Here is a 24,585-nt window from a genome sequence, read left to right as displayed (position 1 = left end):
TAAGTTGGTATCAATTCAAATTAGATTGTTATAAATTTAGGATGTTAATATTAATCCCCTCATAAACGCTAAGAAAATATCTTTTTAAAAATACACAAAACCATCTGGGCTCCTGGGTGGCTCAGTTGGTTAAGCGTCTGCCTTCGGCTCAGGTCATGATCCCAGGGTCCTGGGATCGAGTCCCACATCGGGCTCCCTGCTCAGTGGGGAGCCTGCTTCTCCCTCTCCCACTCCCCCTGCTTGTGCTCTCTCTTTCTCTCTGTCAAATAAATAAATAAGATTTTAAAAAAATAGTAAACAAAAGAGCCGTAATAGCTGCACTATTACTATTATAAAATGTCTATATTAAAAATAAATATCTCAAATTAAATAACCTAACTTTAAATCTTCTAGGACTATAAACAGAAGAGCAAACTAAACCCAAAGATAGCAGAGGGAAGAAAATAATAAAAATTAGAGTGGAGATAAATGAAATAGAGAATACAAAAATGATAGAATCAATAAAACAAAAAATTGGTTCTTTGGGAAGATCAAAATTGACAAAACTTTAGCTAGACTTACCAAGAGAGAAAGAGAGATATAAATAACTAAAATCAAAAAAAGAAAATGAGTCCATTACTACTGACTCTAAAGATAAAAGAATTATACCCCAGTGGTGGGCTTGCTGCCACAGACCTAAAGCAGTCCAGCCCACCTGTGGACCTGGCAGGAGCGCTACTCACACCCTTGGTAGTGGACCCAGCACACGCCAATACAATAAAGTAGTAGGAGATGTTAATACCCCACCCTCAGTAATGGGAAAATCATCCAGACAGAAAATCAATAAGGAAACAGCAGAACTGAACAACGCTATAGACCAAATGGATCTAAGAGGCATATGCAAAACATTCCTCCCAAGGCAGCAGCACATTCATTCTCCTCAAGTGCACATAGAATATTCTCCAGGATAGATCATATGCTAGGTCTCAAAACAAATCTTAATGAACTGAAGAAGAGTGAACTCCCTCCAAGTATTTTTTCCAATCACAATGCGACGAAAATAGAAATCAATAATAGAAAGAAAAGGGGAAAATTCACTAATACATAGAAATTAAACAACAAACTCTTAACCATTGGGCCAAAGATGAAATAAAAAAGGAAATTAGAAAATATACTGAGAGACAAACAGAAGTCAAAAGACCATATACCACATACTTTACGAGATGTAGCAAAAGCAGTTATATGAAGGAAATTTATAGCAATCAATGTCTACCTAAAGTAAACGATCTCAAGCAACCTAATTTTATGCCCCAAGGAACTAGAAAAGGAACAAACTAACCCAAAATTAGTTGAAGGAAGAAAATAGATTAAAGCAGAAATAAATGAAACAGAATAGAAAAATTTAAAAATTGATGAAACTAAGGGTTTTTTTTTTTTTAAGATAAACAAAATCAACAAACCCTTAGCTGGACTAATTAACAAAAAGAAGATTCAAATAAATAAAATTGTGAGTAAAAGAGGAGATTTTACAACTGATGCTATAGAAATAAAAAGAATCATAAGGGACTATTTGAATAATTATATGCCAACAGATTGGACAATGCAGAAGAAATGAAAAAATTCCTAGAAACATACAATCTATCAAGACTGAACCAAGAAATAGAAAGCCTGGACAGACCAATAACAAATAGGGAGGTGAAAGCAGCAATCAAAACAATCCCACAAATAAAAGTCCAGAACCAGATAGTTTCATGGGTGAATTCTGCCAAACACTTAAAGAAAAATTAATAACAAAACTTAAACGCTCACAAATTTATTTTATGAGGTCACCATTACCCTGATACAAAGGTCAAAAACACCACAAGAAAAGAGAACTTCAGGCCAATATTCTTGATGAATACAGATGCAAAACTCCTCAAAAAAAAAAAAAATACTAGCAAACCAGGGTGCTTGGGTGGTTCAGTCGGGTTAAGCGTCTAACTTTGGCTCTGGTCATGATCTCAAGGTCTTGGGCTTGGGCCCCACGCCAGGCTCCATGCTCAGTGGGAAGTTTGCTTTCCCCTCTCCCTCTGCCCTTCCCCTGGCTCTTGCACTCTACCTCTCAAATAAATAAATAAAGTCTTTAAAAAATGCAAACCTTAAAAAAAAATACTAGCAAGCCAAATTTAGTAGCACATTAAAAGGATCATATACCATAACCAAGTAGGATTTATCCCTGTATCCCTGAAATGCAAAGATCCCTACATACACGAATCAATCAGTGTGAGATACCACATTAACAGAAGAAAGAATAAAAGTCACATGATTACATTTCAAGATGCAGAAAAACATTAGACAAAATTCAACAGCCTTTCATCATTAAAAAAACCCAACAAATTAGGTATAGAAGGAACTTACCTCAACACAATAAGGGACATTTATGAAAAGCCCACAGTTAACATCATACTCAGTGGTGAAAAGGTGAAAGCTTTTCCTCTTAAGATTTGGAATGAGGAATGGAAATCCACTCTTCTCTCTTCTATTCAACATAGTACCAGAAGTCCTAGACAGATCAATTAGGCAAGAAAAATAAATAAATAAAAGGACTCTAAATCCAAAAGAAAAAAGTAAAATTATCTGTTTACAGATGACATGATGTTATATGTTAAAAACCCTGAAGACTACACACACACACACACACACACACACAGAGGCATGTATACACATACAACCTGTTAGAACTAATAAACACTTTTAGTAAAGTTGCAGAATATAAAATCAACAAATAAAAATCAGTTGCATTTCTAAATAAATCTTTTTAAAAGGGGGGTAGGGTCCTGGGTGGCTTAGTCATGATCTTGATTTGGGCTCAGGTCATGATCTCAGGGTTGTGGGATCGAGCCCCGCATTGGGCTCCATGCTCAGCTGGGAGCCTGCTTGAGATTCTCTCTCTCCCTCTGCCCCTCCCCCTGCTCACACGCTCTCTCTCCCTCTCAAGTAAGTAAGTAAATAAATAAATAAATATATTTTTTAAATCAGGCCAATATTTTTACACTAACAATATTATACACTAAGAATGGCCTATCTGAAAAGGAAATTAGGAAAACAATCCCATTTACAATAGCATCAAAAAGAATAAAATACCTGGAAATAAACTTAGCCAAAGAGGTGAAAGACATGTACACTTAAAACTATAAAACATTGATGAGAGAAATTAAAGACATAAGTTAATGGAAGAATATCCCATGTTAATGGATTAGAAGAATTAATATTGTCAAAATGTCCATATGACCCAAAGTGAACTACAGATTCAATTTAATCCCTATCAAAATCCTAATGGCATTTTCTTTTTACAGAAATAGCAAATACAGTCCTAAAATTCATTTGGAATCACAAAAGACACCAAATAGCCAAAGCAACTTTGAGGAAGAAGGACAAAACTGGAGGTATCATACTCTCTGATTATAGGTTATATTAGAAAGCTATAGTAATCAAAACAGTATGGTACTGGCATAATAACAGACATGTAAGTCAACGAAACAGAATAGGCAGCCCAGAAATAAACCCACACATATATGATCAAACCCTTCTTTGACAAGTGTGCCAAGAATACACAATGGGGAAAAGACAGTCTCTTCAATAAGTGGTGATGGAAAAATTGGATACCCTCATGCAAAAGAATGGTATTAGACCTTTATTACACACTATATATAAAAATCTACTCAAAATGGATTAAAGGCTAAAATGTAAAAGCTGAAACAAAAAAAACTTTTAGAAGGAAAAATTGGGAAAAGTTTCTTTTTTTTTTTAATTTTTTAAAGATTTTATTTATTTATTCATGAGAGACAGAGAGAGAGATAGAGAGAGAGGCAGAGGGAGAAGCAGGCTCCCAAGGAGCAGGGAGCCCGATGTGGGACTCGATCCCAGGACTCTGGGATCATGACCTGAGCCGAAGGCAGACGCTTAACCATCTGAGCCACCCAGGCACCCGGGAAAAGTTTCTTGACACTGGATTTGGCAATGATTTCTTGGATATGACATGAAAAGCACAGGCATTAAAAGAAAAAATCGGTAAGTGGGATTATATCAAACTAAAAATCTTCTTCACAGCAAAGGATACAATCAACAAACTGAAAAAGCAACCTATGGCATGGGAGGAAATACTTGCAAACCATCTATCTGATAAGAGGTCAATATCCAAACTATATAAGGAACTCTTACAACTCAATAGCAACAAACAAACAAAAACAAAAACAAATAGTTAAAGGACTTGCATAGACATTTCACCAAAGAAGACATACAAATGGCCAAAAGGTAGATGAAAATGTGCTTAACATCACTCATCATCAGGGAAATGCGAATCAAAACCACAACAAGATATCACCTCATACCCCATACCAGTCAGAATGGCTAGAATCAAAAACACAAGAAATAACAAATGCTGGCGAGGATGTAGAGAAAAAGGAACCCTCATGCACTGTTGGTGGGAATGCCCATTTGTACAGCCACTGTAGAAAACAGTATGGAGGTTCCTAAATAAGTTTAAAATAGAATTAACATATGATCCAGTAATTCCACTACTGGGTGTTTATCCAAAGAATAGAAAAATACTAATTCAAAAAGATATATGCACTTGTATGTTTGTTGCAGCATTATTTACAATCCTGCATATGGAAGCAACCCAAGTATTCATCAAAGGATGAATGGATAAAGAAGATGTGGTATATATACACAATGGAATATTGCTCAGCCATAAAAATGAATGAGATTTTGCCATTTGCAACATCATGATTGGACCTAGGGGGTATTATGCTAAGTGAAACAAGTCAGTCAAGGAAAGACAAGTACCATATGATTTCATTCATATGTGGAATTTAAGAAACAATTCAAAAAAACAAAAGAGACAAACCAACTGAAAACCTGACTCTTAAATACAGAGAACAAACTGGTGGTTGCGGGAGGAGAGATGGGGTAGGTGGTGGTGGGTGAATTAGGTAAAGGGGTTTAAGAGTACATTTATCATGATGAGCACTGAGTAAGGTAGAGAATTGCTGAATCACTGTGGGGGCGGTGAGAAAATACAGAATTGTTGAATCATTATATTGTACACCTAAAAGTAATATAACACTGTATGTTAACTATACTTCAATTAAGAAAAAGAAAGAAAGGGATGCTTGGGTGGCTCAGTTGGTTAAGCATCTGCCTTCGGCTCAGGTCATGATCCCAGGGTCCTGGGGTCGAGTCCTACATCGGGCTCCCTGCTCAGCAGGGAGCCTGCTTCTCCCTCTGCCTGCTGCTCCCTCCTGCTTGTGCTCTCTCTCTCTCTCCCTCTGGCAAATGAATAAAATCTTTAAAAAAAAAAGAAAGAAAATGTGATATATATCATATCACACACTCACACTGGAATATTATTAGCCATAAAAAGGAAGGAAATCCTGTCATTTGCAACAACATGAATAAACCTGAAGGGCATTATGCTAAGTGAAACAAGCCCTCTCTAGTAGGACAAACACTGCATGATCCCACTTTTATGAGAAATCTAAAATAGTCAAACTGAAAGAGAGTAGAATAATGGTTACTAGGGCTGGGAGGAGGGGGAAACAAAGAGGTGTCAGCCAAAGGGTACAGAGTTTCAGTTATGCAAGATGTGTAAATTCCAGAGATCTACCATACAACACAGAGCCTGTAATTAACAATACTAGTTCTTACTTACTAATATCTTCTTAGTGAAGAAGATAGACTTTTTTGTCAAGTGCTTTTACCACAAAAGACAAAAAAAATGTAATTTAATAAATAAAGAGAATAGAAGGAATCTTTTGGAGCTGACGGGTAAGTTTATGGCCTTGATTTTGGTGACAGTCTCATGGGTGTATACTTATCTACAGACTAAACATAGATGAAATGGACCAATTCATAGAAACACACAAATCATCAAAACTGACACCCAGAAAAAAATAGAAAGTCTGAATAGACTGATAAAAGATTGAATCAGTAATCAAAAACCTCCCAACAAGAAAAGTTCAGGATCAGGTGGCTTTACTGGTGAATTCTACTAGACATTTTAAAGAATTAACACCAATCTTTTTCAAACTCTTCCAGAAAATAGAAGAGGAGAGAACACTTCCTAAGTCATTCTATGAGGCCAATATTACCCTCATACCAAAGCCAGGCAAGTACCTCAAGAAAAGAAAACTGCAGATCAATATCCCTTATGAATACAGATGAAAAAATCCTCAACAAGGGGCGCCTTGGGTGGCTCAGTCGGTTAAGCGTCTGCCTTCAGCTCAGGTCATGATCCCAGGGTCCTGGGATCGAGCCCTGCGTCTGGCTCCCTGCTCAGCAGGAAGCCTGCTTCTCCCTCTCCCACTGCCCCTGCTTGTGCTCTTTGGCTTGCTCACTCTCTCTCTCAAATGAATAAATAAAAAAAAAAAACCTTTAAAAAAATCCTCAACAAGATACTAATAAAGTAGATCCAAAAGCATATTAAAAAGACTGTACATAATGACCAAGTGAGCCCCAGAACGTAAGGGTGGTTCAACACATAAAAACCATTCAATGTAATACAACACATTAATAGAGCAAAGGGGAAAGATCATATGATCATCTCAATTGATGCTGTGAAAATTTTGACCAAGTCCAACATCCTTTCATGTTAAAAATATTCAGAAACCAAGGAATGGAAGATCCTCAACATGATAAAGTTGACACGCAATGTTACATTAGTTTCAAATAAAAAATTGACAAATTGTATTTCGGCAAAATTTCTTTGCTCATTAGTGGAGTGAGATAATTAAAAGCAAAGCCACAGAGTAAGATTCTCAATACATTTATCCGATAAAGAACTCGTCCTGAATATATAAAGAATTCCTACAAAACAACATTAAAAAATAAATCACCCGATAAAAATGGGCAAAAGATTTGAAGAGATACTTCAAAAAAGAAGATATAGAATAGCCTAAAAGAATATGAGAAAATGCTCAGTATAATTAATCACCAGAGAAACACAAATTAAAACCAAAATAAGATGCCACTACATACCCGCCACAGTTAAAAGGACTGACAAGTGGTAAAGAGTATCTGGAATTCTCATATATTGCTGTAAAATGGCACACATAAGAAAACCATTTGGAAATTTCCAATCGAGATTAAAATAACACTGACTCTATGACTCAGCCATTCTACTTTTTGGCATTTACTACAGAACGCTGAAAACCTATGTCCACAAAAAGGGCTACTCAGAAGTGTTCATTGTAGATGTATTTATAAGAGATTTAAAAATTAGAAAGGATCAGTATATATCAAGAGGAAAGCAGATAATGGAACTACAATGTATTTGTACACTGGAATACTACTCAGTGATAAAAAAGGCACCAAGATTTGATTCCCACAGCAACACAGATGAATCATATAAACAGACCGAGAGAAAAAACTCAGACACAAAAGAGTACATATAATATGATTCCATTGATAGAAAGCTCTAGAAGAGGCAAAACTAGACAATGCTGATGAGAATCAAACAATGGTTGTCTCCAGGAGGTGGGGGGTGGGGTACTTTCAGGAGTAACAAGAAAGTTCTACGTCTAGATTTGGGTGACGTTTGCCAGGGTGTACACGTTCGTCAAAATCCACAGAATCATACCCCTAAAATCTGTGCATTTTAAAGCATGCAGAATACCACTCAGTATTTGTTTTAAAATCAGACAAGTATCAAACTTCCCTACAGCAACACTCAAAGCTAGAAGACGACAGAGAAATGTCCACCGAGTTCTGAGGGAGAGCGTGTGGGCCAGGAGGAAGGTGGTGGAAGGAGCAAGCTTCCAGTTAGGAGGTACAGGAGTGCCAGGGTGTCACGCACTGCATGGTGACCATCGCTACGCCTGCTGTGTGGTATAGAGGGAAGCTGTTAGAGAGTCGAGCCCAAGAGATCTTGTCACAAGGAAAAGAGGTTTTTACAAGGAGAAAAGTTCTTTCTCTTGTTTTGCCATTTTTTTTTAAGTAGACTCCGTGCCCAACGCGGAGCCCAATGCAGGGCTCGAACTCAGGACCCTGAGATCAAGAACCCCACGCTTAACTCACTATGCCACCCAGGTGCCTACCTTTTAATTTCCTCGTCATGAGGTAATGGATGCTATCTAAACTCACTGCCCTAATCATTGCACAATATTCGTGAGTCAGACCACTCTGCTGTATACCTTAGACTTACACAGAGATGTGTGTCCATTATATCAATAAAACTGGGGGGGGGGGGAAGAGATATACATACATATATATATATATATAAAAATCACAAATTGAAAAAAAGAGGAGCCTGTTGGGTGGAAAACTGGTGGCGGTCGGGAAGGGCAAGGAGAGAGGGACGGAAGAGGCAGGCCACTCCAGATCGGTAGGTGGCAAGTTTAAGAAGCAAGCACACACTGGGCGCCTGGGTGGCTCAGTCGTTAAGGGTCCGCCTTCGGCTCAGGTCATGATCCCAGGGTCCTGGGATCGAGCCCCGATCGGGCTCCTTGCTCAGTGGGGAGCCTGCTTCTCCCTCTCCCACTCCCCCTGCTTGTGTTCCCTCTCTCGCTGTATCTCTCTCTGTCAAATAAATAAATAAAATCTTAAAAAAAAAAAAAAAAAAAGAAGCAAGCGCACTTACAGGCTCCAGGCTTATCTGGGACCCTGGAAAACTGGGATCTGAGGACTTAGCCGTCGGTCACAAACCCCGTTCCGGAGCTCTCAGCACCACGCCGCTCTCTCAAGGGTTCCTGCTTGAAAATGGCTCGGACGGTGTGATGGTGGGCTTCTTGCACATTCTGAGGCGGGAATCCAGCTTGCGGGTCAGCCGCCGACCACGTGTTCCCCGAGACCTCCTCAACAGAGCCTCCAAGGTATCCTGGATGGGATCCTGGAGCAGAAGAAGGGTGTTAGGGGAAGACCAGGAAATCTGAATCAACTATGGAGTCTTAGTTCATAAGAAGGTATCAATATTTGCCCAGTAATTGTAACAAATGTTACTATTTGTTACTAATTTACTCGTGTTAAATCTGGGTGTGGGGCATGGAGGAACTATCTGTATTACCCTTACAATCTTCTTATAAATAAAAAATTGTTTTAAAATGTAAAGTATATCAAAATAAAAACATGAAAATTTTTTAAAAAGAGCGTGCACCCCAATATACTAAAACCAGCCCGTTTTTATTCAAGTAAAAAAGTTAAGAGGAAAATACCCCCATCATTAATCTGGGTGATAGTTAAAAGATGTGTTCAGTTTGTGAAAAAAATTCTTTGAGATTTACCTCTGTGAAATGTGTACATTTTTCAATAAAACTTTTGTTTCATGTCTGTAAAATGAGTACATTAAAAGAATGCACCTAACATTGGATTAAATGAAAACGTAAGTACAATATGTGCAATAACATATATCTATACAGTAAGAGTGTCCAGAACACAGTAAATGCTCAATAAATGTTCTATATTATTTTAATTAAAAGGATAAGATTACATCCTGAATTTTACATTTAAAAAATTCGGGAGGGGGTGGGAGGAAAAGAATGGATGTCTATGTGAAAAAATATTAGCCAGAGATTGATAATTCTAAAAGGTAGGTACTGGGTTTGTGGAAGCATTCTACTTCTTTATATGTAAATAAAATTTCCTTTTTTTTTTTAAGATTTTATTTATTTATTTGAGAGAGAGAGAATGAGAGATAGCACGAGAGAGAAGAGGGTCAGAGGGAGACGCAGACCCCCTGCCGAGCAGGGAGCCCGATGCGGGACTCGATCCCGGGACTCCAGGATCATGACCTGAGCCGAAGGCAGTCGCTTAACCAACTGAGCCACCCAGGCGCCCTGTAAATAAAATTTTCATAGCAAAAAAGGGAAGTAATTATTACAGACAAGGAGATCTTCCTAAGATGAGTTACATTATAATTTGGTAAAAAAAATTGGTAAAATAAGCTAATAAGACAAAATCTTTGTAATAACATTCATGGAACATGGGGGGAAAGGGCCTTGTCAAATATAAAAAAACTCAGAATATGGGGGCCACAAGCCTTCCATGAAAAAGAAAAACTGCTTAATAAAATTCCAACAATTAAAAGTAAGTCAAAAGCGACCTTTGAACACATAGGACAAAGAATGAATGCAGAATAACTAAGTCACCCCTTCTTACCAAACAGACTTTGGACGCAATCACACTGAACAATGTAAAACTACTAGCTAATGCTAATGTTCTCAATTTCTCAACAAGGAATCAGTCCATATGGTCTGCAATGAAACTGTGGTTAATAAAAACATCATGATGCTGGAAGGCCACGAGAGAGAGTTTCCGATGTTGTGACCAAGAGGCTGCCCCAGCGCCTGGTTTATTTTGCCTGGAGAAAGGATGCACCCCAGGGAGTTCCGCACCCCAGGGCCCTCAGATGCCAAGACACGGTGTCTCACACCACCACACCTGAGGAGTGGGAACCGACGTGAGTGCGTGGCATGGCTGAACTACAGATACACGCGAGCCACCAGGCCCCTGGGGGTGTCTGCCTCCGTGTGACAGTGCACTGTGGCCGCGTAGAGAACAATCCCCTCTGGACAGGAGCAGTGTGCATCGGGAAGGGCCCACCCTCCTCTCCTTCACGGGGCAAGGTCAGCCACGGGGTCAGACTCTCCTCAGATCCCCTGAGACGAACGGAATGTTTATCTCTGACTATCACTCTCCCTCTTCAACTCACGGGGATCTTTCAGAGGGAAAATCTCTTGCGTGTTGAAGAAATGTCTGTGAAGTTCAAGAATTCCTTCAGTTTTACTTCAGATTCATTTTCTTCAATTAGAATCAAGTAAAATTAAATCTTCACCAAAAAAAATAGACATATGGCATGATCCCATTTTTATGAAAGTATTTCTATCCCTCCTCCTATCTGTAAAAATGCGTGGAAATATGTCTGGGATGCTGTACCAGAAATGTTAATGAGGGTTATATTTGAATGATGCAACTGGAGCTAATACTTTTTTTTTTTTTTTTTTTTTTTACTTTTCTGCAATGCTTAAACCGTTTATAGGGAGTGTATATTGTTTCGATAAAAGAATAAAGTGATTTTTCTTAAACAAACCTGACGTCTTGGTGAGACCCCTTGGGGTTCAAAGCCTCTCTCTTACTTTTCTTCTCCGGCCACCCCTGCCCCCCCACTTCTCCCCCCCTCCCTTTGCACCCACCCAGCTTCTCACCTCCCTTGACTCCCACCTTTCTCCTTCTCCTGCTTTCCCCAGATCTAGCCCCTCTCCCCCAGACTGAGGACACCCCATCTTTAGTACTTAATCGCCTGCTGGTCCCTGGGTGTAGGGAGGCCAGGCTCCTTTCCTTTTCTGCAGGAGGTTGGGGGGAGACATTTTCAGAAGGTTTTTTTGAGACCTTCAGTGACCCCTCCTTTCCCCTCTACTTCTCATGACCCCCAACACCAGGGGCGGAGGCGAGAGCAGCCCGGGTCCGGTGGGAGGAATGGGGAGAGAACCCTGGCAGGAAGGTAGCTCTGGAGCAAGTTTCTCCACAGGACCCGGGGATGGGGAAGAGCTTGAATCTTTCGCCTGGCTCCCCATCCTCCCCTCAGCTCTATTCTTTTGTCTCCAACACCTTTGCTCAACACACCACCAACTTCTTAGATTTCCATATCCTATCTCGAGGGTCTCCTCTGGAGAGGGCTCGCTCTCCCCTACTCTGTGCCAGGACTGGGGGAGCAGGGAACGGAGTGGCCTCACCCAAGCCACAGGAACTCCTGGCTGAGAGAGAGAGCCAGGCCCACCCAATCTGCTGTAGCTTGCCCAGGACCACAAGGTGCGGGTGAAGGGGTGGCAGAGGGGCAGGGCGGGGCTGTGAGCCAAGCCACGGGAGAGACAACAATGCCCCACAGTAAACTGGGCCGCCCAAGCAAAGCAGACTGATTGGTTCAAGGACAGTCAATTCACCCTGATGGGCAGCTCTGTCTGGGTGGAGAGAACCCCAAATGTTTGGCATCTCTGCTGTGAGGCCCCAGAAAGGGCCAGGCTCTCCTTGGAGGACTCCAAGTCTCACAGTAGCTGGGCCAACCCAGCAGGGAGCACTGATTCCCCACTGGGTTCCCAGACAGAGGTGCCAGGGCTTCGTGGGACATGGACGTGGTGGAGAGCAGATATATAAGGCCAGGCTAGTCAGGACCGGGAGGACGACTGGGGGCGGGGGCAAGGCAAGGCACGGGTGGTGGTGGAAGGAAAGGGGTGTGGTGGACAGACGTCAGGACGGGCCCTCAGGAACCCTTCATCCACCTCCTGCTGCAGATGATGGGTGACAGAGATAGAAGATTCTTCACTGAATATCCCTTGTACTTCTTTAGCCACGAAGCATGTTAATTATTACCTTTTAAAGACTATTATTATTATTATTATTACGTTTTAAGGTAAATAGCCGAAGCCATGGAACGGAGGGTTGCTTTCCCCTTGCAAAAGCATCAGAGCCCATCTTGGCCTGTCCAGGGACTGGGAAGATGGGCAAATGTTTCCTGGGTCTGGTTTGGCAGGAAGACCCAGAAAAGGCCACATTGGAGGCAGAGACCAGCACCGCAGTTCCCATGGGACACTGCCCTGGTGCTCAGCCACTGAGGGCTACCCCCAGGCCTGGGTCATGCAAGACCAGAAAGCTGGAAACGAGACACTCCAGTAGGCTTGCCAAAACCAGCAGATGAAAATACAGGATGCCCAGTTAAATTTGAATGTCAGATAAACAACAAAAATGTTTAGTACAAGTATGTCCCAAATGTAGCACGAGGCATACTTATACTAAAACATCATTCGTTGTTTACACCCCATTCAAATTTAACTAGGCATTCTGCATGTTATGTGGCACCCCTACACTTTAGGAGTCTGCTGGAGAGGAAATGCCATTTCTACAATTTTCTTTTTCGGTTTTCTGTTTACATTTTTAAAACTGTTAACCCCAATTTCCACAGACTTGCTGGCCTGTAAATGCAAATGAGTTAGCTTCAAGATAACCAATGTCCCTGGCCTGCCCATCTCCCAACACAGGACCTTGTCCCTCCGTGATGCGGCAGTGGGGGGGCGGTCCCCAAAAGATGCCGGGATCTGCTCCCATTTGGGTTCTGCGCCCACTGGCCCCTACGCCACAGGAGGGCAGTGGTTGCCTGGCTGAGCCCCATGGTCGAGGCCGTGCCACTGCGCCCTCTGCTGGTGAGCCCCAGACTGCAACGGAAGGGTGCCCGAGGGCTCTGGGCTCCACAACCCCCCTATTGGGTGAGAGTTCCTCCAAGAACGGAGAAAGTCCCCTTCTCCCACCTCTCCCAGAGTCTGACAGCAGGTGGCCTCTCCAGCTGCCCAGTCTCTGTTCTTCCTGCTTCCTCTCCTCCCTCCCCCTGAGCTCCTTCCCGCTTTGTACGCGCTACATGAACAGGCGATGTTCAGCTGTGTCTCCTCTTGGTTCCCTCCATACCAACACTTAGCCTGCCTCCGTGCTAACTGGTGGCTCCTCCAAGTGCCAGGCGGGCCAGTGTGGAAAAGCCCGCAGTTACCGGTCACAGCCAGCTGTCCCTCCAGCCCCACCGCCCACACCATCCAGGTCTTCCCTTGGACTGACAGATGAGCCTGTGTCCACTGAAGCCCCCTGCCATCACCCCATTGGTTCCTCGGCCGCTCTGCAGGGGCTCCTTTTCATTTTCTGTCTCCCCATCATGCAAGGCTGGGTCTGTCTTGCTGGCTGCCAGATCCTAGCATCTGGCACAGAGCAGAGTCAACAAATACTATCGAAAGGAAGATTGGGAGGCTCTGGAGGGCACGAGGGGTCTCCCTGGGTCAAAGGTAATGAGTGTTTTTTTTTTTTTTTTTTTAATAAAGACACTTTATTTACAGATAGTACAAAATAAACCACAGGACAAACTACTATGCAGGGGGAGGGATAGCCCCCACAAGAACCCCCCTCCCCATCCCGGAATAACTTATGTAAAAAATTAAAAAGGCCCTAGAAGGAGGGAGGGGTGGGGCTGGAAGCACCTTTGCTGATTGGGGATTGGAGCCGGCAGTCCTCTGCCTTCCCGTTCCAGGGCGGAGTAGACCCTGGCTTGCTCCCTTCCGAGTCCTGGGCTTAGCAAGGAGGGGACACGCTGCAAGGGCAGTTGGTGGTTATTGCAGAGGCGCCTGGGCCAAGGACCCTGACTTCTGACTCTGAAGGGCTGGAGTCAGTGGGTAGGTGGCTTTGGGGGTGGGTGTAGGGTTGGCATTATTGCAGTGCTCCAGCTGACTTCCTCCTGGCCTGGATGCGGGTCTGCCCCAGGTCCCAGGGAGCAGCTGAGTCGGGGCAGGAATGTGGGGTCCTCAAAGCGACGATGTTGTTGAATCTACCACCTCACGGCCGTTGCAAACGGTGGGGACAAACTGGGAGCCAGACCCTAGGAAAGGAAGCCAGAGATTGGGGCCAAGCCTGAGGTCCCTCCCAGAGAGCAGGCTGCAGAGGAGGCAGGAGTGTGGAAGGAGGCTTCCTCCCCACTTCACCCCTCCGTCTCTTGTCCAGCCTCATCTAAGGAGCACTCCACCTCCAGCCAAGGAATCCCAGCAACCCAAGGAGTGGCCTCCATGCGGAGGAGCTGAGGCGGAGCCAGAGCTGCTTAGGGTGAATGCTGACCTTGGCCAAGGCTGGAGCTGGCCCTGGTGGCGGCGCTGCTGAAGCGGCTGGTGGGCGCACGGTGGCTAACCACGTTCTTCTGTGGCTGGAAAAGGATGATGTGCAGCTTGGGCGCAAAGAGACAGCCGAGCACCACAGAGCCGCTGAGGCTGACTGACACGCACATGGTGGTGGTCTGTACCTGGAATGGGTGAAGTCAAGGATGAGTCTGGCCCCAGGACCCCTGCCCAGGCTGTGGGGTTGGGGGCGGGGGGAGATGGTAAGCATCCAGCGCTGGGCCTTGGTCCATTTGCCAAGCCCCAAAGGCTTTCTAGGAAGGTGGGCACAGTCCCAGCGTCAGCCCGTGGACCACCTTCCCGGGAGATGAAAATTCCAGCTGAGGGGATGAACATGCAAGGTGCAGGGGTGTCTGTGTGCATCGGAGTGTATGTACTCGTGTGTGTATAAGTGTGTATCTGCATGCATATGTGGGCAGATATATGTGTGTGCGTGTGTGCGTACGCACGTGTGCACGTGTGGGTACTGTGTGCATGTCCAGGTCAGTCCTTAACCACCTAGGATTGGCATGCAAATGCAAATCATATGCAAATGCAGGCTGAGTCCGAGCAGATTCCCTCCCCAGCGCTGGCCTCCACCAACCAGGCAGGTGGCCCAGCAGGTGCAATAGCAGCCAAGCCCAGCCGCCCTGGCCCCCAGCACTGCCCACCATACCTCTGTCCTGGGGGAAAGGGCCTTTGCAGGGGCTCTTGTCTCGATTTTCCTGCTCCTTTAATTGTTAAGATTGTCAGTTCAGACCCTGCTCTACACTCCCAAGCTGAGTGACCTTAGGCAAGGGATTGAACCTCCCTGAGTCTCCGTTTCTTCGTCTGTAAAATGGGGAGAGCCATGGAGTTTACTCCAGCGTCATGAGGACTCACCAAAATGATCCTCTTATTTCCAGAGCTCAGCTCACCTCTCACCTCCTCAAAGAGGTCTGCCCTGACCAACCCATCTGAAGCAGCCATTGCCCCCTTGAAGCTGAGGAGACCTAGTGAGACACTCAGTGCCAGTTGGAACTTTGCTTGGAAGCCACAAACTGGGGCACAGTTTCCTCCTGCTTTTACCATCCTCAGCCCTAGATCCCTGATCTGTTGCTGCTCTGTGCTTCACCTTCTCTGCCGTCCCTGCTTCCTTCCCTCAACCCCAGAGCTGCACAGCTCCAGGGGCCGCCATGCCACCCTCCACGGCTCTGCGGGGCATCAGAGCATTGTGCCCTCTGGGCCTGCATGGCCTGATAGCCCCGCCATTCCCGCTCTCACTGTCCACCCTCACCTCTGCCTCCTTTCCACCATTTGTGCCTCCCCTCCTCAACAAGGGAGGCCAGTGCCCACCCTCTGCTCCAGTCAGCCTCTGTACTGGCTGCTCCCCACTATCTTCTCCACCCAACCTATTCAAACCTGCCTATCCTGCAGAGCCCGATTCAAGGACTCCTCTTCTAAGAAGCCCTCCATATTTCTCTTTCTCTCTCTACACACACACACACACACACACACACACACACACACACACACCCCTCCCTCTTTTGTGCTCCTCCCACGACCTTTTGTCAACCAAAACAAGTCAGCAACATTTCCTGACTTAGTTCTTTAGTTGATCCCCTGATCGCCCACCCACTAGACCAGGTCTCCCCTTCTGCAGCCAACACTTCAGTGGAGCAGGGCGGCTCATTTGGACATATTTCAGCACATGCATCTCCTCGAGCTTCAAGGGTGACATCTGAATCCTGAAATCTTAGCTCTAACTCCTCCAGCTCCTTGGCCATTGCCTAAGGCCCCACTCAACCTTCCCACCTCCCCCTGGGGTCCAGTCCCAGCTGGGTCACCGCAAGCTGTGCGCCCCTGGGTGAGCATCCAGCCTCCTGGAGCCTCAGAGTGATCGGAAGAGTCAACAAGATACCGGGAAACAGAAGGCCCAGTGTCCGCCCCCTCCCCCACTGCCACTCTGTAGCAGGGAGCTCACCCGGTAATCACTGGAGGTGACGTAGAAGATGGGCAGGAAGGCCAGCCAGATGATGCAAGTGGTGTACATGGTAAAGCCTATGAATTTGGCCTCGTTGAAATTCTCGGGGCACTTGCGGGTCTTAAAGGCATAGAGCGTGCAGAGTGCAATGAGGAGCACGTTGTAGGCCAGTGAGCCCAGCATGCTCGCATCTCGATGGTTGCAGCGCAATGTCACCACCTCCCGCCGCTCCGGGACTGTCTCCTTGCCCGTGCCCGGTGCCTCCACCACCAGCCAGGCGACCACAATGAGCAGCTGGCCTGAGATAAGAGCCAGGCAGATGGCCACCTGCGAGGCAGGACTGATGAAGCGTGGTCGCTGGGCTCCCTCCCGGGCCCCGCCGAAGATGCGCGCAATGCGGTTGGTCTTGGTGAGCAGGGCTGAGTAGCAGACAGAGAAGGCGGTGCCCAAACCGAGGCGCCGTAAGGTGCACACCACCGTGGATGGCTTGGCAATAAAGATGAAGGTCATGCAGTAGCAGAGGAAGACACCGCCCAGCAGGATGTAGCAGAGCTCTCGGCCCGAGGCCTTGACCACCGGAGTGGCATTGTGCCGCACAAAGACACCCAGCACAAAGAGGGTGGCCAGGGCACCCAGGCAGGCGATGGTGACAGGTCCCACGGCCCAGGCATCGCCCCAGCGGATGTACTCCTGGGGCAGCTCAAAGCAGCCAGTCAGGCTGGCGTTGGGCCAGTAGCCCAGGCCACAGTCAGCGCAAGTGAACTCATCCAGCCGGTACTCGTAGGGCTGGCAGGGGATGCAGAGCCAGCAGCAGACCTCCCCTGGCTGCACGCTCTTCACCTCGTTCTGGAGACAGGGCTCACTGCAGCGAGAGGCGGGCAGGGGGCCGGCCGAGGGCGAGGCCCACGGGATGAGGCTGGTGTCCAGGGTCAGGCCTTCTGCCCAGTAGCCCACCTTCTGGTAGCGATAGCGCCCACTGCCCGCCCGCAGATAGGTGAAGATGTTGTAGCGCCCAATGCCATCACCAAAGCGGTCAAAGCGAACCTCACTCTGTGTGTCAGCCGGGCGGAAGGGGGCTGGAGTTGGGGAGGGAAGAAAGGGTGGAATTGGTGGGTAATCTTGATGTGACCTCAACCGTCACCCTACATGGAACCCAAACCCCAGACCTGAGGCCACTCCCCATTCTTCCCAAGCCTCATCCCAACACTAAAGCTGGCCTCCCTCCCCGACCAGCCATTTTTCTAGATGAGAAGCTACAACAAATCTCAACTCTAAACCCGAGATAGAACCCCAACCTCAAAGCCCAGGCAGCTCCACAAACCTAATGCCCACACCAACCCCCAACCATGACTCCCTAAAACCTAACCTTACACTTGGTCTCCAATACCTTCCAGTCCAGACCCCAGACCCCAACCTTATCACAACACACACCACAGCCCTCTCTCCAGACTTAACAGGGACTCCCTCACAGCTAAACTCGGCCTCAGGTCCAGTCCTGGTCCCACTTAAGCCTCTCAATGACAAGCCAGCCCCTCTAGTCCTAATACTGACCCCAATCCTAGCCGAACCCCAACCTCAGTGGTCACCTATAACCACTGATGTTCACAAGGATGTGCTCATCAGGCAGCTCACAAGACACTTCTACTCCCCGTCTCCCCTTGCCCAGGAACCTTACATCTCCCAGCCAGTCTCAGGAGGAAGCAGGACCCCTGTCATCCCAGGTCCCAGTGAGAAGCTGGGGTTTGCACTAGCAGATGATGTGCTTAAGGCCCCATGGTGAATGGTGCAGCCTGGAGTCCCTTGCAGGTCCCCTGCAGCCCCTGCTCCTTCCAGCCAGCCTCAAAGTCCTCAGCATCCAACTCGAGCCCTCCCATAAATCACACCCAGCCCAGCGGGCTGAATGGAGCCTTGCTCTAACAGCAACCTGATGCACCTGAATCTAATCCTAACCTCTCCCCCAGTTTTCCCACAACTCTGAATGTCAATCTCATTGGAATTATTATTCATCTTAACCCTGGGCCACTAGGCTTTGGGGGCCCTGGCCCTCTCCCACGGATCCTACAGTGATGCTTCCTGCAGCACAGCGATGATTCTGATGCATTCATTGTTCGTAAAGCTGGAACACTGATTAAAATAAATTTTGGTATGGGGTCGTCAGTGTGGCTCAGTTAAGCATCTGACTCTTGATTTTGGCTCAGGTCATGATCTCAGGTCATGAGATCCAGCCCTGCATCAGGCTCCATGCTCAGTAGGGAGTCTGCTTCTCTCCCTCTGCCCCCACTCATGTGCACTTTCTCTCTCTAAAATAAATAAATATATTTTTTTAAAAGTCTATAGGGGCGCCTGGATGGCTAGGTCAGTGGAGCATCTGCCTTCGGCTTAGGTCGTGGTCCTGGGGTCCCCGGATCATAGGCTCCCTGCTCAGTGGGGAGACTGCTTCTCCCTCTGCCCCTCCCCCACTCATGCACGTGCATGCTCTCTCTCTCAAAAAATAAAATATTAATAAACAAATGTCTATAAAAATAAATTTTGGTATGAAGAGACTGTGGCCATCCCGAATGAAAAATCAGGTCTAGGAATAGAATTTTCCCAGAAAATAGAGTGTCCCCTGATGCTCACTTTCAACCCACCCTTATTCTGACTCTCACTGTTTTGCTTGAAGGGCCGCAAGTCCCCACTCCCTGCATGATAAAGAGGCAGGAGAGAGAGAGAGAGAGCAAGGCCCAAGCAGGAACTAGAGACCCTGAAATTGTAGGACCACCAGGCCAGAAAGAGGAAGCCCAGTCCTGGCTCTGGTGGGAGTGCTCCCTGTCTAGCCAACCTCATCCTGGCTCTGCCAGCCCCTTGGGGGGCCCCCCTACTTGCTGTAGGCTACATTCTCTTAGCCAAGTAGTGGAACGTGGGGGACCACTCCCTCTCATCCTCCAAAGGCCAACAACCTGGTGGCCTCTGGCCAGCCCCATTACCATCAAACTTGACATTGAGCACGAAGTCCTTGTAGAGCCGGCGCCCATTGACAGGCCGCATTGCGTCGCAGAGTTGGGTGGTGTTGGGGCAGAGGGCTCGGTGCATGTTGTGCAGCGCATGGGCCATGGCATACACCGCATTGACCACAAACATGATCTTGGACTCTTGCTCAAAAGGCACGGCCCGCAGCGAGTGGGCTGCGCAATCTCGCCGACGGAAGCTACAGCGGAACCTCTGCTCCCAGAACTCGCGGAACCAGGGGTTCCGGCTATTGTTCCAGGGGTCCAGGCTCCGGAAGTAGGAGGCGAAGTCGCTGATGGGATAGGAGGCCAGCTCGATAGTGATGGCGCCCTCAGCAGCCCCCTCGCTGCCTGCCACCACGCTCTCCAGGGCCCCCCAGCCATCGCTGGCCACCCAGGTGAAGCTGGCGTTGAGGCGCTGGGTGGCCGCGAGGAGCTCGCGTGCATCCTCAGAACGGGTGAACAGGACAGCCACACGGGCACTGGGCTTCTGCAGCAGAGCTCGCACCACCCCCTCAAATGCTGCGCGGCTCATGGCACGGCCCACCTTCTCCGAGGTGGCCACGCAGATGTTGCGGGCGCGGGCCTCTAGCTCAAAGGCTTCGATGCCTGTCTCGCCATAGTCACCCTCGGATGCCACAGTGGACACATAGGTCCAGTTGAAGAAGCGGAGGATCTCAGCCATGGCCTTGGCTTGGAAGAAGTCAGGGGGCACTGTGCGGGCAAAGTAGTCATAGCGGGACTTGTCGCTCAGCTTGGCACTGGTGGAGGCATAGCTGATCTGTGGGATCTGGAAGAGCCGCAGGAGGTTGGCCACCTGGGGGAGAGGTAGAGCCGTCAAAGATCAGAGATCAGGTCAAACTCCAAAGACAGATGTGTTCCTCACAGCTACTCGACCTTGGGATCAAGTGTCTGTGTAGTCAGCCTTGAGGTCTTCCTCTCCTCAAAGGCCTATATCCTGTCTTGATGTGTCTTGCCTCTGGGGGCAGGGAGTTTTCCACCCTTTCCCAAGGGCTGGGGGAGAGAGGACCTAGGGCTGAGGTACCAGGCTCCTGAGCCACACCAGAACCCCTCTATTGTCCCCCTTCAGATGCATAGCAGTTGCAAAAGTAGGGAGGCAAGGGAAGGCCCAAATCCGGGACTGGAAGAGGCTGGTACTTGGCTGCACAGGGCGGGGTGGGGGCGCTAACTGGCATCTGGGATGCTCAGGGCTCTTAGGCTCTCTACCTATGTGGAGCAGGTATCCCTTCCCCAGAAACCATACTGATGGAATGATGGAGAAAGAAAGAAAAGTCTTCCCCAGGAAAGAAAACCCAGATCTGTGGGCCCTATGGCCCTGAGAGCCCAAGAGTTGGTCTCCATTGGATGGCTGAGCTCAAGGCTTCCTGCTTACCCCTGACTGCCTGGGCCCTGACCCCAAGAGTGGGGTCCAGATAAGGACCTGGTGGGATGGTTAGGTGAGAGCAGGACAAAGCCCAGTTTCCACAGGAGGGAGCTAGGTCCTGTCTTTGCACCTCGGACACAGGCTCTTACTCTGACAGTCTCAACACCCTCCCGTCTTGTACTTTCTGCCTGTGTCCCTGGGCAAGTTAGCAAACCTCTCTGAGCCTCAGTTTCTCATTCCTGCCTGACAAGGCTGCTGAGCAGATAAAAATGAGAATCCCTGTGAGGCCACAGTGCCTGGCATATGGAAGACTAGAGGGATATGGGCAGGAGAGAAAGGGCAGGAATAAGGAGGAATGATGAACAGGCAGGTGCAGCCTAAGGATGAAGGGCTGGGCCTTGTTTTGACTCAGACAAGGAAAAAACAGACCGATGTTGAAGTGTGGGCCCTGCTACAGGAGGCAGACAGCTTGGGGTGGGAGGAAGGTAGCCGGGCTCCTGGAGATGAATGCATGGAGCCCTGAAGAGAATTGTGGAGAGGGTGGATGTTAGGAAGGCATCCCAGAGCCCCTGAAGACAACAGCAGGTGGGAGGTGGCAGATGTAGGTGCGGGCACAGCCACACCTGTCTAAGCTGCTACCGACCACCTCCGGTAGCTGGGACTGGCAGAACTGGTAATTCACTGCCTGCAGTAGGGGGATGAGCAGGCCTGCCTGATGACCAGGCCAGAAGCTTCCTCCATGGTTCAGACTCCTGCTTCATTTCTCCTGAATAAGCAAGCATTCCAGGTCAGGGGTCCTGGCCCTGCCTCTGATTGCAATGGCCTCAGCCCAGTGCCCTCCTAAAAGAAGCCAGCCTCCTAAAAGAAGCCAAAGCCCCAGCCAAGGCCTTCCTTGCAAATCCTGACTCTGATCCCAGTTCTGGCCTCATCTGGGAGCCTATTCTGGACACCAGGCAGGTAAGGGTCCAGGCAAGAGGTGGGACCCAGTCTGGGAAGGGGAGCATCCCACCTGGGCTAAAGCAGCCAGGCATGCCCAGGGATATCAGCTGGGCCAGGACCCTCTGCTTACCTCTTGTGAGAAAGCAGGAGGAGGGAAGGCCTTGTTCCCTCACCTGGCCATCCCTTCAAATCCCGTACACCCTGAAGACCCAAGGGGACCCTCCCCCTGCCACACACATTCTGCTTCTCTTCTTCTGGGGTCCCCAACCCTGTTTCTCTTCTCTGGGCTGCTCCTGGCCTCTATCTTCCACCTCTTTCCAGCCATGGAGAGATGATCTGACAGAGCTGGAGGCCCTTGGGCGAGGGCGCTAGGGGAATGTCTCCACTTTGCCAGCACCTCCCATCTATAAAATGGGGTACTAATAACAGCAGCTAATATTGAGTATGCCTCCAATACATGCTTTGCATGTATTATCCCATTAAATTTCCACCACAACCCTAAGAGTGGCAAGTGTTCTGAGTCCTGCTATTCTATAAGGAGGAAACAGAGGCACAGAGGGAGAAATAATGCCCAGAGTCACATAGTACACAGGGGAGCCAGGGTTCAAACCTGGAGTTCTGACTCAAGAGGCCTGGCTACTAAGCTTCACAGGGCTGTTTAACCTCAGGCATGTGTGTGTGTGATGGAAGAGGGATGTTTTCCTTACACAATTGCTAAAAATCAACCCCCATTATGTGACAGGGGCACTTTCTTAGTATTCCACAAAAAGCTACTTAAAGGAAGCTCCTAGCCCATTTTCCAGTGCATGGCAGCCTGGAGCCCTTCCTCAGAGGGAATTCTGGGCTCTGCCTCCAGACTCCCTCCCCAGCCCGCAGTTGGGCAGCCCCCACATACCTGGATGGAGACATCGCTGTAGGAGCCGCCAATGACACCAGTGATGGCGGTGGGAGCATCGCCGTGGGTGGCATAAGAGCCGTCGGGGCAGATGTGGCGTGAGCCATCGGCGCCACGGCTAAGCGAGGCACGCACGAAGTCGAGCGCCTGCTCCAGGGCATGTGTGTCCTTGGAGCAGCTGTCGAGAATGTGTGCGCCCAGGCGCACACCTGGCAGCAGGCGTGGGTCACGGTTGATGCGGTCCAGTGCAAAAAGCATGGCCTCCAGGCGCTGGATGCCTCGATGCTCATTGACAGGCCCACACTCCTCTGCTGGGCCACCCTTCTGGTGTACCGGGAACAGCCCACCCAGGACCAGGTCCCCCTCCAGGGTCAGCACCTTCTTGGCGGGGCCCTCAGCCACAGCGCCCCATAGCAGCAGTGCCAGGAGCCCAAGCAGTGATCCCATAGTCCCAAAGGGGATGGATGGGTCCAGCAGACCCGGGCCTCCAGGGGATGAGGGTAGAAGCAGCAAAGGCAAAGAAAGGAGGAAACAGGAACCAGGAAAAGGACAGGCAGGAAGAAAGATAAGGGACCCAGCTCCTGCAGAGAAAGAGACAGACAAACAGGGAGAAGTGGAACCCAAGAGTGGCTACCCCTCTGACTCTGCCTTCCCCAATTCCCTTCCCTCGGGACTTTTCAAAGGAGCCAGGGAGAGGTAGTATCACAAACTAGGCTGAGAAGCTCCCGGACACCCCTTGGCCTGTTTCTCAGCTTTGCCCTGATCTGGATCTGTAAATGGGCTCTGTGCCCATTGAATACTCAGCAGAGAGGGAGGGAGGCAGAGAGAAGTCGGGAGACCCCAGCCAACACTAATCCTGCTGTAAATCAAAGAGTGTCCAAGACCTTGCACAAACTTCCCAGGACCCCGAAGTCTATGCCTTTACAGCACGGGCCAGGTTAGAGTATAAACTTGGGGGTCTAGTCCCGATCCTGAGCCTTGCATTTCCAGAGATGGGCAATTGTGGCTGAAACCCACCAGGGAAGAGGGAAGGAAAGGCCTCCAAAGGGTAGTTTCCAACATCTAGAGAGACTGGAGCCCAGGTGAGCGCCCGAGGGTCCTAGGCCCTAGTTCTTAAAAATCCACCCCAGAGCCCCCTGACTGAGGAAGTAATAGAGATTCTAGGCCCTGGGAGTTTGACAGCAAGGTGGAGAGGCTGGCCCCAGGGAAGGACACTGAAGTGGCCACAGGTCTTAAATCAAGAGGGAAAGTAGATGCGAGCCTACATGTGTCCAGGGTCAGGGGCAGTTCATCTGGTCAGAATCTCAAAACAGTGCTCAAGGTGAGATTTTGGACACCTTAGCTCTGCATAGAATGCTGTTTGAGACTTTATGCCCCTGTTTTTCCTTCAGCTCAGATCCAAGCCGAGAAAGTCATCATCTCTCATCTCCCTATCTTCATCCTCTCCCCACCCTGTCCGCCCTGGCCCTGGCCCTCGGGACTCCTCCTTCCCTCTTCCACTCTGCGCTTCATTTGTACCCCAGCTACCCTCCCAGATGCCCACCCTACACAGGCTCTCACATTCACACAGGCTTGGGAATGCTAGGAGAAGGAAACTGAGGCTGAAGGACAGCCACTAGTTCAAGGACCCCATGTCCTGGTCAGAGAGACTGGGATTCTTCACTTTGTCCCTCCGCTCCTCAGGGTTAATCTCCCCCTGGTGCCAGGGCAGGGGGACTGGGATCCTGTGGGTACTCAGAAAGAAGCAGCTCAACCAGGCAACCAGGAGAGAGAGGCAAGCATGAAGACCAGGA

The 24,585-nt window shown here is 48.2% G+C and overlaps 1 protein-coding gene across 1 annotated transcript; it reads right to left on the bottom strand.

The window, feature by feature from the left end:
• Positions 1 to 13,824: 13,824 nt before the first annotated feature.
• Positions 13,825 to 23,846, bottom strand: GRM2 (glutamate metabotropic receptor 2). The gene is made up of 5 exons (XM_027585575.1): positions 22,793 to 23,846; positions 19,554 to 20,391; positions 16,588 to 17,663; positions 14,590 to 14,770; positions 13,825 to 14,356 (listed from the first exon to the last, which is right to left on the bottom strand). The coding sequence occupies exons 1-5, from the start codon at positions 23,237 to 23,239 to the stop codon at positions 14,283 to 14,285; spliced, it is 2,616 nt and encodes an 871-aa protein (XP_027441376.1). The 5' UTR covers positions 23,240 to 23,846; the 3' UTR covers positions 13,825 to 14,282.
• Positions 23,847 to 24,585: the final 739 nt, after the last annotated feature.

This window comes from Zalophus californianus, chromosome 1, assembly GCF_009762305.2.
Source record: "Zalophus californianus isolate mZalCal1 chromosome 1, mZalCal1.pri.v2, whole genome shotgun sequence".
In the NCBI taxonomy this organism is placed as follows: Eukaryota; Metazoa; Chordata; class Mammalia; order Carnivora; family Otariidae; genus Zalophus; species Zalophus californianus.
This window is presented reverse-complemented; position numbering and strand designations above follow the sequence as displayed.

Coding starts and splice junctions, on each gene's coding strand:
- GRM2 (XM_027585575.1), bottom strand. CDS start 23,239: ATGGGATCACTGCTTGGGCTCCTGGCACTGCTGCTATGGGGCGCTGTG. Junction 20,392..22,792: donor ACAGCGATGTCTCCATCCAG/GTATGTGGGGGC, acceptor CCTCTCCCCCAG/GTGGCCAACCTCCTGCGGCT. Junction 14,771..16,587: donor TCACCTCCAGTGATTACCGG/GTGAGCTCCCTG, acceptor CACCCATTCCAG/GTACAGACCACCACCATGTG.